The 20,972-nt window shown below is 36.8% G+C and overlaps 1 protein-coding gene across 5 annotated transcripts in view; it reads right to left on the bottom strand.

Annotated features, from left to right (window-relative positions):
- Positions 1-2,646: 2,646 nt before the first annotated feature.
- Positions 2,647-20,972, bottom strand: part of TFEC (transcription factor EC) — a 139,580-nt gene continuing 121,254 nt past the window's right edge. For all 5 annotated transcript variants that reach the window (XM_054056135.1, XM_054056132.1, XM_054056131.1 and 2 more), the window contains 3 exons: positions 17,449-17,524; positions 8,891-9,038; positions 2,647-7,995 (listed from right to left, as the gene is read on the bottom strand). In XM_054056135.1, the coding sequence (XP_053912110.1) occupies positions 7,615-7,995; positions 8,891-9,038; positions 17,449-17,524 (605 nt within the window). In that variant the 3' untranslated portion in view covers positions 2,647-7,614. The remainder of the gene's footprint in view (positions 7,996-8,890; positions 9,039-17,448; positions 17,525-20,972) is intronic.

The raw sequence follows: 20,972 nt of genomic DNA on the forward strand, positions 1-20,972 counted from the left end.
CAAGCTCACTGTGCTTATTAGCTCTCCTGCAGTAAAAATAGTTTTCCAGTGGAAATGACAGGATGGTATTTCTGCAGTGACTTTGGATATCCACTTTACTTTCCAGATGGCTCTCTATCAATGCAGGATTTTTTCTTGGTGAGGTTATTCCACCTAATGATAAAAAATGTGCCTATGCCACAGATCAACTAATTGATAAAAAGATATTATATTAGGAATTTTTAATATTAGTGTCCTAAGTTTTAAAAACACATTTCTTTCAACTCAGCCTACTCCCAGGAAAAGGTGTAGAATACTTAGCTAACAGAGTTTTTTCTAAATTATGTATATTAAACTTAAATATTATGGAATCCTTTGGTTACTGAAGGCAAGTCCTTTACTAGTAAACAGAATGTACAAACACATATTTATGTAAAATGTTTTAAAACCCCCCTGAAAACTCATGTTGACCACCATCTACAAAATTAATGTTCTCAGAGTTTGTTGTGTGGAGAGCTCTTGGCCTACACTAGGCTTTTGCTTCCCTCTTGTTCAATTCTCCCTCAGGCTCAGTGGGAGGAAGCATGGGAGGTCTGCAGAGGAGCTCAAGTGCATTGCCATATCCTTGCATGGTATCATAGGCAACCGGGTTGTGTAATCCCACTTTTGTCCTTGCAGATTTTGAACCTGATAGGTGTTAGCAAAGGTTGCAAGGTGACCCCACTCTGGATTTGAGGCAGGAAGGTTATGAGATCTGTGCCAGCTCTGAGGAAGAAGTCTAGGTGGAAAGTGAGACTGGGGAGAGGTGTACCTCCCTGGAGAGATGAGAGGACAGGACTCACCACCAGAGGCTTTGTTCAGTTGAATCTGCTGGCAGTGGGACTGGTTCCAGGAAAGAGCGATTGCTGCCACTGCTGTCTGTGTTGCACAGACATACAGTCCTGGGACATCACAGGGGTATCGTCAGGGGGTTACTTAAGGTATGTAAATGTTATACGCTTCAATTCCAGAGACCTAAAAGAGAAAGTAAATCTCTAATCCAAGCACTACACTTTTAAAATGCAAAAGCACTTTGGAGGAATCATCATTTTTTTGAATGGTTCCTCTTTTGCAAACATAACACCCCTCAAAGACTGTTTATGTTTAGATTCCAGAAGATTAGTAGATATAGTATCACTTGAATCAAGATACTTCACTCAAAACACTGTTTATTGCCTCCTTTTACACAGAGGGAAATTTCCGTCATCAATGTATCTGCTAATTGCAGCACTCTGGGGTGCAGCTTTCTAGATAACCTAGCACCAAAAAAAAAAATTATTAAATAAATTAAATTAATATGTTACATAAATTAAATTAATGTCTTAAGTGTCACCTAGAAATCAAGGGAAATAAATATCTCAAGCCTACGTTCTAGGTGCTGATGCAAGGACTGCTAGGTTTTTCAAGGAAGTAAGGTGAGACCTCCTATACACTCATATGCCGCTTTAAAACAGGACAGTAAAAGTAAGAGTAATGAAATTATTTGAGATATCTACATGGCAGGTAGGGATGCTAACATACTAAAGCGCATGAATGAAATGAATGTATTAGCCATGATCTTATCACTAAGTACATATACTTGGGTGCACAGATCTTAATTGGGGAAAAATGTGGTTTGGAAAGTAACTGAGGTAATATATCTCAATATTTAAAAAATGATTGATTACTTCTTATGATTTAGGGCATTTCCCCTTCTTATACAAAGTGTTGTCTATCAGACTCATAAGCATATGAATATCTTTGACTATACTATTGTTCAATCTGCCTGTTCATAACTCAGCCTCTTATTCCATTATCATGCTTGAATGATTCTCATGCAGTGTTTCCAATCCACTTTTCCTATCTTGTGAAACTTTTTAACGAAATGTTAGCATTTGCAGGCACCAGATGTTTTGACATAAGGAGAAGCAATATGTAAATTTTAATCCATGCTAGGAACAATAGCCTGGAGGCACCTTTTTCTTATTACATGAATCATATACTTAACCACAATGTGGTGGATTATATCAAAATCATCACCACTCTGAATATAGAACACTTGTCTTGTGGTTGCCAATTAATGAAACTGATATATATTTAACTTGATGGGTACCAGTGATTTAACCAATAAGCCTTAGCATACTTCCCTGATGCAGCCTCCTTTATAATTAGACTTTTGTTCTGATTATCATCACGTCTTCATACATTTTCCTCTAATCTCTCATTGGTTGTCAGTACAAACGATGCTGACATTAAATCTGTTTGTCTGTCAATTGCAAATATCACGGCTTTTAATCAAACAATGTATCACATAGTGCTTTTCTAATCTCTGAAATAACTTTTGATTTTACCTTCTGTTGCTGTTTATTTAATCGTTAAGTGTCTGTGCCTGCAACAGGCTGAGCATTGCCTTTCTTCAAAGTGAACTGAGGGCTCTCAGTCCCTCACAAAAGAGCTGAGCACCTTTTATGACCAAATCCTAAGTGCATAATAAATATGTAAAAAAGGAAAGCTTTTTTCCATGCCTAATCACTGAACTTTAAATAGTATTTATAATCATTTTCTGGTTTAATACTGTCTTGATGATTTAAGGAAATAAAAAGTCTGGAGAGCATCATTATTACAAATAGAATGTTTATCAGATGTACACAAAAAATGAGCATTTTTTACATGAAACAATGAACTATTACAAAACTATTGCTGTAATATATATTACTGCTCAACAACTTTTGCATCATTTCATGCACAGAAAACACCAAATATCTGCTAAAGGAAGCAGCAGTTTTGATATTAGGAATTCAAAATGCAATCTGAATCCTTTCTTAGTTCTTTAAGTAAGAGTATCTTTTAGTGACAAATGCTACTTAATTATCAGCTTTAAAAGATGTTTTACATCTTAAAATACAATATTCTGTTTATCCTAGATTGTCTGGGGAACATCTAGTACATTAAAAGGTTTTTGTAGAGCTTCTTAGTGATTTAACTGATATCATCATGCCTTCTAGCAATTTTGCAACATTCTGAAAATACTTTCCATAAATCAAAGCCTTAGCAGCAGGAATAAGCAGATGGCGGGAGACAATATTAAAGAATGTATCAATTATTTTTATTAATGGGAGGCTACTGGATCATGATTATCATAATGGACTAAATGTTAACAGTTATGAAGTGTTTTGTCTGTTAGGTATCTCAGATGTTCTTAGTGGATGTTATTATACCATCTTGTGATGGCATTCTTTGAGGGACTGGATAGTGAGGTTTCACAGGGACATATAAAGAGATATTTTAATTTCAGTCCTTTAATTGTATTCATAGAATAAACACAAAATACCAGCATGTATAAAATGTAATTTTAAAAAGATTGCATGTACAATGTGTAATAAAGTACATTCTGTCTGCATACATTGACTTAGAAAACAATATACTATTCGGTTAACAATGAAAAATAGCAATTATTATAAAAATATTCTACAGTCTTATAATAGGAATGTAAATGCTTTTTCTAATCTAAGAGACTTAACATAATTTTAAATTACAATAATTTTACATCCTCCGTTCATATATACAGCCCTATTAAAGTCAGAAGTATTATAGTAACAGTGTTCTTATTAAGATTAAATGACTGAATTATATTTAGTTATTTTACTATATAAAGCAACTGTGTTCCTGTTTGTTAAAACTATGTACTTACTGTAGTTTTTCACACTACCCATGTTATGTGCAAGGAAATAATTTAGGTTTCTGTTCTTAGTTTAGTATCTATATCCATTTCATGAATTAAACAGGATGTTAATATTTCAACTCCCTTTCCTTTTGGGTAATTATGAGTCTGCTGTTTTGTGTATTCTGTAGGAATACGTGCACCAGCTTTGAACAGCTTCTACTGAAAACAAGCAAGAACTCCTCATTTAATACATCTTGACAAAAACGGCCAATTCCTCTCACACACTGACCTCCTTAGGGTCAAACTCTGTAAGTTTTTTCATTCTTTTCTAAGCCAGAGCCATAGACATATTGTGCGTTGTTTTTCATGAGAATTCATTAAACAGATCTCTGTAGGAAATAGCTAAAAAGTGTATTTCACAAGTCCTACGAGGAGCAACTGAGAGAGCTGGGGTTGTTTGGCCTGGAGAAGAGGAGGCTGAGGGGAGACCTTATTACTCTCTACAATTACCTGAAAGGAGGTTGTGGAGAGGAGGGAGCTGGCCTCTTCTCCCAGGTGACAGGGGACAGGACAAGGGGAAATGGCCTCAAGCTCCGCCAGGGGAGGTTCAGGGTGGATATCAGAAAAAAATTCTTCACAGAAAGAGTCATTGGGCACTGGCAGAGGCTGCCCAGGGAGGGGGTCGAGTCACCTTCCCTGGAGGTGTTTAAGGAACAAGTTCATGAAGTGCTTAGGGACATGGTTTAAGAGAGTGTTAGGAATGGTTGGACTCGATGATCCAGTGGGTCCTTTCCAACCTTGTCATTCTATGATTCTATGATTTCACTTGCATCACATTTTAGCCCAATAAAACTCACACAGACAGCAAAGAAATTCTGCCCTAGGAAGGACATCAGGATTTGTCTCTGTAGTCAAGAAATCCCTTTCTTCTGTGAAAGGTGGTAGGATCATGCTTTGCTCTGATCTAAGTCCTCTAAGCTTCACAGCAGCCTCATCAAACCTGGAGTGGGAGAGGGAGTGCTTACTCCAGAAGGTCTGGGTTACCAGCACACACATCTTCTAAATTATTTTAGTACCACCTATTTATGCCAAAGCTGCCTACATTACTGCTTCTTGCACACTGTATCACTACTTAATTGCAAGGATGATGCTGTAATGCAGGCCATAGTTGTTAGCTAAAACACTAATTATGATTAATTCCTACTGGAAAAAGAATAATGTTAGTGGAACAACATTGCCATAATATGCACCTACAGCTGTGGATACTTTCAGTGTTTCGGGGAAGGGGGTTGGAGATTTTCTGTGAATGAAGAGTGCTTGAATATATTTAAAGATAGATGCAATACAGTATATTGCAAAAGAAGCATTTGCTATCTAAGTTTCTCATGCAGGAAGAGAAAAAAAATCTGGTGCTTCAGACTGAACCAATTGTCAGAAGAATGAAAATCAACTTTAAAAAATTTAATGGATGCACTATAATGGGTTTTTTTAGAGCAGTGCTTATGAAAGTGATGAAATTCAGGATGTTGTTTAGTCAATAAGTTCAGAAGTATGGGCTAAGACCCATGTAAAAGTTCAATGGGAAAATCATGTAACACATTCATATTTAATTTCTTTTTCTCCATTATGAGCAATACACACTGTTGTATTTAAAACTAATGTAGTAGAAACTGCAGTACAAGGACAAATGGCATTTGATATCAACCAAGTATCCCCTCCTTTCAATGGCTGAAATGGCAATATGCATCCTACACTAACCATAATGTTAGCATGAATGTTACTTTTAATTCATCATATTTTGGATTCAAATGTCAATATGAACTAGTCTTTTGCAAAACTCAGACAAAGCTGTTCCTCTCCTAATTAACTTAATTTACTCATTTGTTTTTCCATTCCTATCTTCCATAAAAAAAAAAAAAGGAAGAAAATTATGAGAAGGCTGCTGTTGTTACTATTTTTAATCATACAGTGGAAACATCTTCACTTCTTCTGAGACTCAGGAGCATGCTAGGCTGTCTGGGACCCCCACAGATATGCAACAAGAAGATCAGTTCTGTTCTGTTCAGTTTACATCCAAATGGTTTGAATAGGCTCATAGAACTACTTGAGATTCCTAAAAACATACATATACTTCTGAATTTGGTTATTCCATCGTATTTAATAGCCTTTGGATGTAATTTATTATCCCACTGCTAACTTTCCTGTTAAGAAACTGTCATGAAATTATCAGGGGTTGGTCAGGAATGGGCTACAACCCTGGAGGAACATAAACATCACAAAGACTATGAGGAGGACCCAGGTACCAATAGCAGAAGAGGCAAGAAGAAGAAACAAGTGCTCTGTTCTTGGAAAATATGTTTAAAAGCATTTAAAATGTTAAAGCAACAAGACCCCATTTTAATCTCTTCTCTCTATTTCCAGTCCTGTGACAATTCTGGGGCATGAGGCAGGCTTAGTGACAGCAAAATTAATGCACAGTTTTGAAACATATTTTGAATTGTTAGAGAACTCCCAAATGTGATCTTTGGCTCTGGTTGAGGAAAAGCTGTGAAGACCCTGTGCCAGCTTATTTTCCTATGTATTAATATTACCATTAGAATGATTGCACCTAATGTCCTCCAGGAACATACATCATTCTCCAGAATTTCACTATGTATAGAAATTATATGTCTTCTGTCTGCCCTCTAACTGCCAACCTTTTACTGAGTCATCAAACCACATTTTCTGAACGCCCCCTCCTAGCAAGCTAGTTATGAGAAGCCGTGCATCACATCAACACTTCTGAATATCCCTTTTGGTTTGAAAAGTCATCCTTTTCAGCTTTTCTATAGTGAATCCAAAGCCAAATTTTAAGTTAAATTCTATTTGTTTCAAAAATATCTGCAATAGGAATCTTCCATTTCTCTCCATTTCCAAATGGATCAGAAGCATTCATAGAGATAAAGTAGAGTCCCTTTGGAAAAACCTTCCTGTCCTGCCAAAGTACACTGGAAGCATTGTTCAGAAGCACACTGTTGTGTCTCTGATTTCTGGTCTCTTCTACACAAAAACGGGACACAGTTTGAATACTCTTGGAACAAGCAGCTGACATAGCACTTGACTTGCTAGTGCTTGTTTTAAATGGTGCTAATTGTAACACAGGATCTTTGATGAGTCTTTCTGCTGAAATGTGGTATCTTTTTCTGTCTTAGTTCTTTGAATCTCTGTCATTACGTTAGTTTCCATTTTATTTCTATGTCATTAAAACATATATTTAAAGTCTTTTTTCTACAAATGAAATTTAAAAAAATTGAAATTCTATGAAAAGCCAAATGGATTTCCTCCTGGTAAAGAAAAGCCTACCCAGTTTAAATTTCATGCTCACTTCACTTGTATGAAAGCATTACTCTCTGTTTTTCTCATTTTCAAACCTGTAATATCTCTGTAGTTGCATCATCTCATTCAAAAATCTTGAAACAATATAAACCAAGTTAAATTCCTAACAAAGCTCAGTATTTTATGATAGTTCCCAGTTTACATAGTGCCTTGTTGCATCATGTTTTGTAGAATTTTTAGTTATATATAAAAACAAGAAGAGAAATTAAAAAATTATTAAAACTCGTGTTTATAGCAGAGAATAATGAAAGCAAATTGAATACACTTTCGTGACATGAGTATTCCTTTTCTGATAACTATTTCCATAGTGCTGTATAAAGTCATTGAACAACAGTAAAAATATCCCGGTGAAGAAAGATTTGTGCAAATGTCAGCTGTGAATTAGGGGCAAAGTGATATGTGTTCATGTCCATCTCATTTTCCTGTGAAGTAAGAGCTGATTTAAACCCAAGTCCTGTAGTTACTTATCTTCCCAGTGTCTCTCCTTAGTCAGATTTAAAATAAGCACAAACACTGTGCTTATGCTCAACTCAGTCTTTTAGCAAGTGGTTTAGAGACGTATGAGGCCCTTTCTGCTTTTATAAATCATCTCCATCATCTGTGCTAAAGCTGCTTCTCCTGCTGCTCTCTTTTGATGCAGCTGGGGATGTGGAGGACAAGAGTGGGTCTGTTCCAAATGGTGACACTGTGTCATCCAGTAAAATTTCCTCCAGCCGTTGCTCTTCTTTTAATGCTGCACTGAAGGACAAATCTGTGAAGTGTGAAAGTGGATCAGAAAAGGCGGTAGATCCATCACAGACATCAGAATTTGGTCCATGTGCCAGAGGCATTTGTTGAGAGTAGTCTACAGAGTTCTCCTCTGGATAAGACTGTTGCTTGATGACCTGTGTAGCTAAATCAACAGCGCTGAGTGAAGACATGACTGGAAGGCCATGTGCGCGTGCCTGGATCTCTAGTTCCTAACATTTCAAACAAAAACAATTAGATAATGAATTTACAAGACAAAACAGTGGCTTCAGAACTATTGCATTAATTGCACAGACCATATATACAAATTAATTGTAACATTTGTCCATTTGTGAAACTACATTTTAAAATAGGAAATTGTTCCTCTACAAAAATTTGTCATTTGAGGTTTTTTTCTTTTTATTTCCCCTCCTGTCATTAAACAATTGTCCTACAGGAACATGAGGTAGGACAGCCTCTCTAAAATCATTGTGTACTGAACCCTATAAAGGTGACAGAAAAATGTTGCAAGTTTCTAGTTTGTTATTCACTCCTATCTAGAGAAACAGAAAATAGTTTACTTGATGATACTTATGACAGATATATACATATATAAGATTGATTTTATGTCTTTCTGTCTATCTTTCTCATCTTCATATGTCTATATTAAAATCTTGCATTTCAAGTAACGTAGGGCCATATTCTGCTGCTTCATGTCATAAGCAGATATAACATGGTGCTCTATACCCAAGAAAATTGAATGTGTGAAAAGATTACAAAGGGAAAATTAAAATAATGAAGTGAATTTTGTGTCCAGTATTGATTTTTGGCAGCAGGGATATATATCTTTGCCTCCTTTTTTGTCTGTCCCTAATACATACAGAAGCAAACTTCGTAAAACTACTTTATTAATTTTCCATGTATTCCTTTATGTAAGGCTTAATTATCAAAAGAATTTCCTAGAAATGTAAAAAATACCCCCTCCTCAATATACACGGCAGTAAATAGGGAAGGCCAATTCATTTTTAATAAATAGCATTTTAGGGAAAATGATATAGACTAATAAAATTTGATGAGGAAAAAGTACTAAGAAAGCTTTGTAGTTCATGATGAAGCTCTTATACAAACCTGAATTCGGAGTAGAAGTCTTCTGTTAGCATGCTCTAATTTCTTCTGCCTGTGTTCTAATTCTCTGGCTCTCTGTTGTTCTTTTTGTAGCCACTTGATGTACTCCACTGATGCTTTTAAAATAGTTCCTTTGTTCCAGCGCATATCACTGCAGAATGTAGAGATAACCTTTTCACAATTGTGCATGTCAGCAGAATTCATAAGAACTTACAAAATCTTTTACATTAATATGAAATAATGATTTACATGACTATTATTCACCCTTAGATATTATTGCTTCTGAATGGAAATTTTAATAGAATAGTTAAGAAGCCCTTATATAGTAAAATTAATCCCAGAATGAAAATAAGTGTCAAAAGAAAGTAATAAAGTGACTTTTTGTGGGAGAGCTAAACGCAATATCATGATTCTACCATTACAGTTTTTATATTTTTAGTGAAAATTGCTTTTATTATTAACTCTAAGATTAAAATCTATGTGCAGTATTTCTGCATTAATGAACTAGGAAATATACATTACTGAGGACTTAAGCCTAAATTTTTTAAGATCATTTTGAATATACTACTCCTTTTACCTGACTTACTAATGAGTCTGCTTTTACGCTTGTTGAGAAAAAAATGGGCTATGCTGAATGCCACTCCTCTTGGTGATAGACCAGACAAATCACACTTTGGTAACCATAATGGCTATGGAACGCCAAAAATCTCATTCAAAAATCTTGAAACAATATAAACCAAGTTAAATTCCTAACAAAGCTCAGTATTTTATGATACAGAATGGGCCTGAGGCATTAAATACACAGAAGAATTTATCCAAACTATGCACTTCACTGCAAGATGGCTTAGACCAAACATAAGACTGGCAGAGGTTCTGGTCCTACTAAGCAACCTGGGAAGGAAAAAGTTATTTAAACCAGTAAGAAGCTGAGGTTGAGAGTGACAATTAGCCACCTTAGTGCATTTTTTTTTTTAGTACCTATTCCAAATACATATACTTATATCCGGGCACTTATAGAGTCAAAATTATAAATATTACTACAGTCAGTCATCAGTTTCTGGTATACCTTGATTACTTTCTTTAACAAGAGTTGTTCCTATTCACATGTTCACCCATGGTGAGCAGAACTGTAACCTGGGGTGGATTTATTGCAGAAGTGTCTGTCTGGGTTTTACATTTAGCTTTACATTCAGTAAATGCCTAAGGAACCTTGCACATTTACTCCAAGGCTAAGCACCCTTAGAGACTTCCACCAAGGCATTTGTCTTTCTACTGAATGTATAGACCAAAAGCCAGTCAGGTACAGAATTATGGAGCCCAGATCACCTGGCCTTCCCTGACACATTGTGCTAAGGATAAATCCTTATGAAGATGATAGCTTTGAAGACAAACAGAAGAATACGCATAATTATTTGTGATAAAACATCACAGTTTTTAACCACACCCTAAAATTCAGGTAATTTGCTAAATATTTGGTAGAAACAGCTTTTTGATCAGAACTCCAACTTTGTCCTCTCTGGGCAGCACACAAGCTGTGGTGCATCAGCACACTAGGACCTCTCCTCATCTCGGTGATGTGGGCTGGGAATGTACAGCTTTCAGGTTTAGAAAGTAAGGATGTCAGGGAGAAAATAATTATTGTCTCACACCCTACTGTCTACAAATTCAAAACATCACTGTTGTGGGTATGTATTCTCATTTAGACCATCCCATGATATTTGAAAACCTCTTCATGATGTTTGAAAAGCCATGGCAGTCAGGAGAAGTCCCTGGTGACTGTAAGAAGGGTAACAATGTCCCTGTTTTAAAAAAAGAGTAGAAAACATGACCAACCTGTCAGCCTCACCTTTGTGCCTGGGAAGATCATGGAACAGATCCTCCTTGAAGCTATGCTAAAGCACGTGGGGAACAGGGGGTTAATTAGAGGTAGCCAGCATGGCTTCACCAAGGGCAAGTCCTGCCTGACCAACCTAGTGGCTTTCTATGATGGGGTAACCACAGCAGTGGACACAAGAAAACCAGTGGATGTGCTCTATCTGCACTTCTGTAAAGTCTTTGACATAGTCCCCCACAACATCATTCTCTTTAAATAGGAGAGATATGGATTGATGGGTGGACTGTTCAGTGGATATGAAATTGGTTGGATGCTCCTATTCAGAGAGTTGCGGTCAAGGGCTTGTTGTTCAGATGAAGATCCGTGACAAGGGGTTTCCTTCGGCGTTCTGTACTGGGACCAGTGCTGTTTAATATTTTCATCAACAATATAGATAGAGGGATTATTTGCAGATGACACCAAGCTGAGTGATGCAGTTGCCACACCAGAGGGATGGGATGTCATCCAGAGGGACCTGGACAGACTGGAGAAGTGGGCCTCTGAGAACCTCATGAGGTTCCACAAGACCACGTGCAAAGTCCTACACCTGGGTCGGGGCAGTCTGCAGTTTCAATACAGAATGGGGGATGATGTGATTGAGAGCAGCCCTGCAGAGAAGGACTTGGAGGTGCTGATTGACGAGCACCTTGACATGAGCCAGCAATGTGCGCTTGCAGCCCAGAAGGTCAACCGTATCCTGGGCTGTATCAAAAGAAGCTTGGCCAGCAGAGCGAGGGACGTGATTCTGCCCCTCTACTCCACTCTTGTGAGACCCCACCTGGAGGGTTGTGTCCAGTTCTGGAATCCTCAACGTAAGAAGGATATGGAAATGTTGGAACGGGTCCAGAAGAGGGCTACAAAAATGGCAAGAGGGCTGGAGCACCTGCCATGCGAGGACAGGCTGAGAGAGTTGGGCTTGTTCAGCGTGGAAAAGAGAAGGCTCCAAGTGAAAATGATTTATTTAGGATATTTTTATGGCAACTTTGGAAAACACTATAATAATAAGAAAATCTATAGCATAAACTCTAGAGAATCACAGTCTGACTAACCAAAGGAAGTCAATGTCTCCCAGCATGTAAACAAGACAAAACTAAGCCAGTTTTGGACTGGTGGTCTGAACATAAAAATGAAGCATTATGAAATTAGAAATTAATCCATAGCTGGCAAAATGATAAAATTAAGAAATATAACAGCAGGAGAAAAATATGCATATATCATGTATGCATATATCATGTATTTGGCCAATTTTTCATACTGATTTCACAAATGATTTCATGTCAGTCATAAAACATTCTGAATTCAAAATCAAATTCGGACAAAAATATTTTTAGTTCATTTTTCTGATCGGCATGTGAATAAGCCATATAGTTAAGAATGTATCTGGAATATTTTTGTGATTAAATTCATTCATGTTACACATAATTGATGACTTCTGTGATATTGCTTACTTTTAGTTTATATTGTCTTTATAATTTGAATTTTTACTTATATAGTAACGATGTTTTTTCTCATAGGTTGAAATAAATCTTCACTGGAGGGCTAATTCCTGTATTCAAGCTGCTGGAGAGATATATCTGGTCAGGTTCTGCATGAGACAGATCTGGATAGATATCTCTTGTAGTAATATTTACAAATTTGAGAAATGGAAATCTAGGATGAAAATGCTGTGGTTGCTATTATCGTATAAGAGTTGCTGCTGTTTTGTGTGTATGTCTCCCTGCATGTGCGTGTATCCCACGTATCTTCTGCATCTCTACACATATTACATATACTCATCGACATCTTATTAAATGAAGAATACTGAAGCTAAATCTTCCTGTGTCTGAACGCAGCACAGCAAAGGATCAGCTGGTGACCTTAGAAATCAACACGACTTTCACTCCATGTGTCTCTGTTTATACCAGGAGCAAAAGAAAATATTGAAGATACCTGTGCTGGTTCTTCATCACACCTCTGTCCATTTTTACCCAGAGCACCATATAGCACTCGCAGGACCATGCTATGGAGAAACAGAGGCTCTAAGTAGATTGTGGCTCTGTGCAGGGTTGGAAGAGTAGCAATATAACTAGGAGGATGACAGAAAATGGGGTGAATAGCACAGGAGAGGTGCCTGCATGTCAATAGTCTACAATGCATCTGCTCTGCTCAGCAGGTAGACAAGCATATTCATCTATGATAGGAAGAAAAAAGACACCTCAACATTTGAAGATGGATTAAATCGAAACACAACAATTGCATAAAAAGAATTTAGAAATCTCTCATCAGTTATTGGTTTTTCGTTATTTCTCTGAAAATGCTGAATTCTAAATTGGGTGCAAATAGAATTAACTGAAAAACTATAGAATTGTCTCTAGGATATTGTGTTTTTTGCTTTTCAGAGATGTATATATTGTGCTTGCTCAGTATATCATGGAAATAAAATTCTAAATGACAAGGCTTGCAAACCCATTTGAGAACCTTTAAAAACTGAGAAGCCACTGGCAATTGTTAGTCATCTTGTTGAAAACTACTTCATAAAAACAGACAAAACAGTTGCATTCATTACTGTTTGAACTTATAAAGTTTGATATACATCAACTAGTCTTTGAGATGGCAGGAATTCTTTGGATTCATTTTACTCTTTCACTTTCCATTAATTCCTTTTTTTTTTTTTTCTCCTCATTCTTCATCTTTATTGTATATTTATAAGGCTCCACTCTGTAAACATTGAAACACATGGGAAACTTGAGGAGTTCTGCAGTTCTGGTCATCAGCAATGACCTTTGTAAAGAAGGATTGTTATCTCTGTTTCTGTGCGTGCATGTGGTACAGTAACTTGAAATTTTTAGAAAGCTATGCATGTGTTATTTACTTTAATTAACAAAAGTCTACCACAACTGACATGATTTGCATGGAATAGTAGAAAATACGTAAAAGACTCATTGCATTTTATTAGTCTCTGAACCCTAGCTTGTCCTATCTTTACCAGCTGAATCTTTCTACAAATCTCAAATGGTTGGACTAAAACATATGACTCTCACCTAGGAGAGTTTCTCATCTAGGAGAACAGAAATATAGCCATGAAATGGATCTTGAGTTCAATTCCTTTATGGTAACTTTCTTGAAGTCAAAAGAGTTTAGCTAGTTTGCACAAATTGAACTCCTGTAAGAAGGACAAGAGCATCTGATCATCGGAGATTAAATCTAATTAACAAAACCAGAGTTTGGGAGAGAGTGATAGTCACAGAGTTTGCCAGACACAGAGCAGTTAATAATAACAAATATATTTGTGAAGCTGAAACTATGTTTGCAGACCATTTCTTTCCCTATTTCTGAGAAATTAGCTTTAGACTATACTTGCTCAAAGAAATACTTTGAAGGACTTTGTACTTGTTTTGATGACCGGCACAATTACAAAGAGTATTCTTCTGAAAGAGAAAGCAAGTTTCTATTTTATAATAGAATGAGTGTACACCAGCTTTTCATTTACAAGAAATGTGTCTGTGCTGGCCATTAGCGGTTCTGTCCATAGCCAACAGACAGAAGGTCAGACAGACACGGGCGGATCCAGAGAGCAGAGAGAGAGAACAGCCCACTACTTTGCCCAAATCTTCAATGGTTCTCTTAACATCCTGGTTCTGTAAAATGACTATAATTCTTAAAGGAAAGATTTTTTTTTTAATTTTATTTTTTAGTATTTGTGTCAATTCTTGTCCAGCTAGTGCAAAATATTTCTTGCATAGACATTTCCAGACTCTATCAGAACATGCAAGGCTTGTTAGCCACCTAAAACTGGGTTCTGAAAAGCTGAACACAAAGGAACTATGAATGGAAAGGTAAGTATAATTAAAGGAGCAGGTTATGACTTTCTCAGCAAAATATGACTGGGTATTTGGGGCCTTTTAAAATTATATTTCTTAATTATTTTGTGGAACTGTTTTGCATTTCTGAATTACCTACCACTTGGATATCTAAGCATTGAAAATTAAACAAAAGTGTCAAAGTTCTTTGCAATTTGTCTGCATTTTCTAATGCTGATGAAGCAAAGTTAAAAGATCCATTCGTTTAAGCAATGTAATGCACACTTTTCATCATTAAATTAAAAAAAAAATAAAAGGTGACAAAAATAGAGTCTTAAGCCAGTCAAAAGAAAGTCCCTGTGGAAGCTCTGCAGGAGCCAAACAAGTTTGCTCTATAACTAACAAAACAAAAGTGAAATAAAAACCCCACACACCACTTCTAAGAAATATAAATCATGAAAGGATTCCAAATAGCATCAAAAATATCCTTTTCTGTTCCTGAGTCTGAATGTAATCTTCTTGAAGCAAGCCGTCTGGGACAGGCATGCTAACCACAATGGCTTAGTTAGAGTAGTATTTGCTCTTCAATGGAAAGGCTGATTTTCTTCACTGTCATTAGTCCAAGCATCAGTAAGGTTTCTCCTTTTACAGCTAAGTTCCCACTATAAGAAGAATCTTCCAAAATCAATATATGAGGTGAAAATGCTACATGTGATAAAATGTTACAGATAAAGTATTGTAAGAGGCGATACATCTCTTTCTTTCAAAGAAGAAGAGGGCAGATTGGGGGCACAGTGAGATGTTATGAAGGAAAAATCAAGATCTAAAAGAGAGAGAGTAAGGACACTGAGTTATGATTTGGCAACACAGGACCATACCAGAAAGAAATCATAATTTTTATCTGCTCAGCCAACAGAACAACATGGTCAAAGTAATGTATTTCCACTTACAAATGTATTAAAAAATGTAATTACACTTCTTTGGATTAATTTAACCTGGCACTAAACTATAGCAAATTTACGTTATAACCTAGGTTTTCAAAAATGCCCTGCACCTTTTTATGCCTCCTTTTTCTGAATAACAACTTGAAAGTTTTTAAATAGGCCTGCTGTCAGAAGGAGTACTAATTACCAGCCTTTTGAAGACAGCAGTTCTCAGAAAGTGAGACACCTAAGTTAATTTCCTGCTTTTGTAAACACAGGCCACTTTAGAGCTGTCACACTGGTGAACTCGATGATGGGTTTGTAGATTAAAACAAATAAGGGTGACTTCTTCAGGCCTATACCTGAAACTTTCTCATTAGGGAACAACACCAAAATCTGTGGGTAAAATCCACCATCCACTCACTGAAGCAAAATTACAGATCCAGATAATTCATTTTAAGAAGAGCTTAAGTGATTGCTCTAGGTGTTAAATTTTAAATAAGTTCATAAACCAAACCTGAATCCAGAACAAAACATGTAACAAACACATCTGCAGGCAACTAGAAATCACAACTGGAATTTGTACCCCATGCCGATTTCTAATTGCAGCATAACTTGCTTCCATTACTGCTTTATAGCTGCAAACCAACAGTGCCATCCACTGTTTTTCTGAGAAATCTTTCAATTATTTGCCCAAATGGTCCTGAATACTGAAAGATGCACCAGCAAAATTAATACCTCTCTGTGTTTGCAACAGATCACAAATGGCCAAACCTTTTGTTTAGATACTTAAAGGACTTATTTTAACTGTTATTTTCAGCTGTAATACCTAATTCTGTATCAATAACAAGAACATGCCCATTTATCTAGTCTTGGTTGGATGCTGTAGAAGGAGCTGAGTTCTTGAATTCTCTAAAATGGATGCAGCACATTAACTTTCTCTCTGGTGATTTTACTCCAGGTGGTTTGTTATGCCAAACTTGTGCTTCTCTAAGTCTCTTGTAGCTTTATATTGTTATAGAAATTCTTAATATAATCAAAAGTCTCTTAGTCCTAAGGAAAAAAAATGCTGAAATATCAATAGATGTTTTCATTTGAAGTATCATTCAGGTCTGTATTAACATGAAAATGATAAAGGCGAAATCTGTATAATCAATTTTACGTGAGTAACAATCATGCTGGTGCATGGTCTAAAGGCTTCCCTGAGTGACATTAGAAATCTAAGGCTAGAGTGCAGCATTAAATATCACACTGAATTGTTATCGCTAATCCTGCAATAGGCTTTCCTACCAAAGCAGCTTTTTTCATATTGATGACAAATATAAGCTTTTAGGGAATGCAGATATAGTTTAAGCAATAAGCATTTTTGTGTTACTATAAGTATATGCATTAGTATAAAATGCTATTATTATAGCAATTATATCAATTATTATTTTTATCCTTGCATTTCAGGACTGTTGTTTTCCCTGCACTGAGTGGAGGACTTCTGAAAAATGCTCAGTCTACAGACTCTTGAGCTGATTTTTTTGTTCTTAGGCAAAGGGCAGAGAGTGACAGCGTGCATTTAATTTTGTTTTATCCCACTAGAGGGCCTATGGCAAGGGCTGAAAGCATCACTCTTTCCTTCTCCAGAGACACCATACAATTGTTCCCAGGGACAGAGAGCTGGACTTTCTGTTGTTTGGCCTATCTTCTTTGGTTTTGTTTGGGTTTTTTTGTTTTTTTTTTTTTTTTTCCCCTAATGTGACAATCTCCCTTGAAGACCCTGGAATTGCTTTCATTTTATTTTTCTTTCACATAAGTTTTCCCAACAGGCACGAAAATCCGTCAAAGGTTTGTTACTTTAACAGCCTGATGTGGGCCAGTGACCCAGCATAGAAGATTTTGTGTCCCATTATTCATTCCTATAGCCAGTATATGCAACTATCTCTATTTTCCCCTCTGTTTAAACTATAAACATTATGATAGAAAGACTGTTGAACTCACGGATCATTAGACTTGGGGATGAGTGTGCCAAGCTCCTTGATTCGGTAATTAATATTATACCTTCTTCTTCTCTCAACTGTTAAAAAGAAAGTTACTGGTTTTATGGTGAAATATTATTGGAGAAATTCAACATAAACCATTTTAATTACTTAAAAATATTTCAGTCAATGTGCATTTCTTCCTCAAATAGAAGTCCCGACGTGATCTCTTACCTGTCTCTGACTTCCTTTCAGGACAATCTCCATGATTAGTACCATCTCTGTATCTTACACTACCTGTAGGTTTCTCCCCTATTTGCAGCTAGACTCCTAAGGAATGAAATAGTCCTATACTGGCTAAATGTGAGTTAACACATGTTTTTCCTGATGTTCTTGTAGGCTTTCTCCATGCTGCTCCCACATAATGGAATTTTCAGCATAGTGGAGTTTACTGGTGACTTCAAGAGGGACACAAGACAACTCATCCAGTATTTCATATTTTGTCACCACTCCTGCTACAGATAGTGGTTAACAGCTTTCTTATCCCTTATCTATTGTTATCAACATTGCAAACCATGAGAGGGCATAACTGCAATTATATCGCTTCACCAAAACTGAGAAAGGCTCTTTGCCAGAAACACTCCCTCCCCAGCAAGTTTCCTTCAATGAAAGGGCACTTCACCGAGGTAAATCCTAAAACCTAGGGAGTTCCCTGAGCTGAAGTCAGCACAAGTATATTTACAATAACTTTTCAAACATATACTTCATTTAAAAAATAAAAAAATATTTTTTAAAATTTAAATTTATGCTTCTTTTAAGACAAATTTTGTATGATATCTTGGTTTACTTGCGGTTCAGATAGAAACTAAAAATAGAAGCCAAGCCCCGTTAAAATTAGCTCCCTCTGTCTGTACTCTCAGTCCATTTCATTAGCATTGGACTGGTATCCAGACTGGAGCATTTGCCCCTTCTCTGCACAGAAGGTCTGTCAACTTCCTGCTTCTCATTTCACTGATTTAGAAAGAATTCTCCTCTCCTTTCTCACCAGAGTTTCTCCAGGTGCTTTTACATGCATAAATCTGAGATTTTCCAGCAGATAGGTCCAGAGGAGTCCTCATCACTTTGAAGGATTTCTTGTATATACCCATCTCCTGAGTAGCCTCGTTATGACAAGACTGAAAGACAATATGGAAATCCTCTACAAATGGCAAGAAGTTTGTTTCCTACCAGAAAATAATGTTTTGAGGAGGAAGAAGGACAAACACAGTTGGAGACCTTTTGTGCTACTGCTAGTTGTCAGAAACCATTAGTGATTTTTCTACTGGCATGAACTTACACTTTTGTCCACTCTTTCCACATAGTACTTTGACTCAATTCAAATCCCACTGAACATTGACAGGATTCAGGTTTGGTAGGTCACTAGCATTACATTGAGCCATTTCTACTATTCTTTGCTTCCTGGAAGACCTGATCTTGGGCTTGATATGCTAATGCCAGTATGCTCTATCAGACCAGAGCTGACTCATGTAGGGCAGCCAGAACAAGAATGCATACTCACTCCCCTCATCCATGTATGGAGACAAACACTTAAAGTGCGAAGTCCTGATTTTGAATATAAGTAGAAAAAAAAAAAATGGTCCTTACAGCCTAGAAGAGATAAATCAGAAGTGTGCAGTGAAAGGAAACCTGGTAAGTCTCCCTAGGCTGACTTCAACCCTCTCACTGTCATACAAGCGTATGGCTTTTAGTCTCAGCCCCACCACATAGATCACTTTTAGTTCCCTACTTCCTCCAATATAGAACAGTGGTTTTTTTTCCCATCTATGTAAGGGTCTTAGGTTTGTGTGGCAGTCACCTTGGTCCTCCCTAGCTGATTTCAGCTCAGGGAAATCCCTGGGTGTTTGGATTTACCTTGATGAAGTGCTCTGCGTTGGTGAGAGATATTATCTTGTTTTACTGTCTCTGGAAACAGGAATTCCACTCAACAGACTAAGGGGCAAAAAAACTTAAAGAATGTGTATTAACTACACAGTCACATGGCTTAATAGATGTTTTTTAATTAATATTTATAGTGTGGAAAAGCTCTGCAAAGAACTCATGAAAAAGCAGTCAACTAGACACTAGCTATAAAACAAGGCAAAGAAAAACTTTTCTTTACAAGTGGACACTTACAATATTCTTTTCTCATCTATTTTTGTAGGTTTTTTCCTGAAAATAAGCTCAAAATTACTATGCTAGTGAACTAGGGGGAAAATTTTGAAGCTTGGAAAAGTGTTTCAATAGGACTTCCCTAATTTATGTCTGTTGAGATAACTCAGTCTTAAGTTATCAATGGACAGGATGGCCACATAGCAAAAAAATTACACCTTTAATTCTTTATTTGAAAAAAAAATACATTTAGTGATGTTTTAAGCTCTTGCTCTTACAAGAAGAAGAGGTTCCATTTCTTAGATCTGAACCCCTTTTCATGATTTCAGTGAGGGTCCAGTCTTTCATAAGGAATATTTTTCTAGTTTCTCCTTGGTATGAGGACATACAAGAACATTTCTGTAAAATGTGGACCTTATTTGACGTGGAAAGTATATGTTTGTAAAAATCAGGTTTTGAAAACTGTTTTCTCAGATAATCTTTAAAAACTCTGGTAGTCATGAAAGAGTGGATCACACTATAAAACCTTTATATGTAATGCATGAGTATACCTAATCCATCAGGTGATAGAGCTGTTTTCAGAGAGACTTTGAGTTCTGAAGTCTACACCTGTAGCCAAACCAGAAGAGAAGAGGTGTTGCATATCTGTATCTTATCATAAAATCATGGAATAGTTTGGATTGGAAAGGACCTTTAAAGGTCAGCTAATCCAACTGCCCTGCAATAAGCAGGGACACCTTCAACCAGGTCAGGTTGCCCCATCCACCCTGACCTTGAATGTTTCCAGGGATGGGGCACCTACACTTCTCTGGGCAACTTGTGCTGATGTTTAGCCATCCTCATTGTAAAATATTTCTTCCTTATATCTAGTCTAAATCTACCCTCCTTTGCTTTCAAACCATTACCCTTTGTCCTGTCGCAATAAGCCCTAAAAAATATTTGTCCTAGCATACAGCCTTCAGCTCAGTTGCCTGTGGTGAGGAGCAGTCTTCACGTCTTCTGTGTTCAGAAAGGATAATCTCAAAGCCAAAATAAACAATGGAGACAATGGTAAGGCATCACTAATGTCTGCATGTGCATATCTTCTCTTCTCACGGTTCCAGACAACACCCACGCCCCACTTTTTCCTAGTCCAGCAAAAACTCCCCATTCCTGCCCAAACAAGACAAGTAAGAAGTACTGGCACTTCAGAGAAGATTTACTAGTAACAGGCCTAAAAAATCTATATATCTATCTGCAGTCCACAAAAACATACAAACAGAAACAAAAATGCCTCCTGGGAAGTCCAAGTAGCAGAAAGTTTTCCCACAGTGGTTGCTCCCACACTGTACTAGTGGATGTGTACTTCCAGGTACATAATTTCATGCAAGTAAACCCATAAATCCCTCTAAGATGAAT

Source organism: Cuculus canorus, chromosome 1 (genome assembly GCF_017976375.1).
Source record: "Cuculus canorus isolate bCucCan1 chromosome 1, bCucCan1.pri, whole genome shotgun sequence".
NCBI lineage: Eukaryota > Metazoa > Chordata > Aves > Cuculiformes > Cuculidae > Cuculus > Cuculus canorus.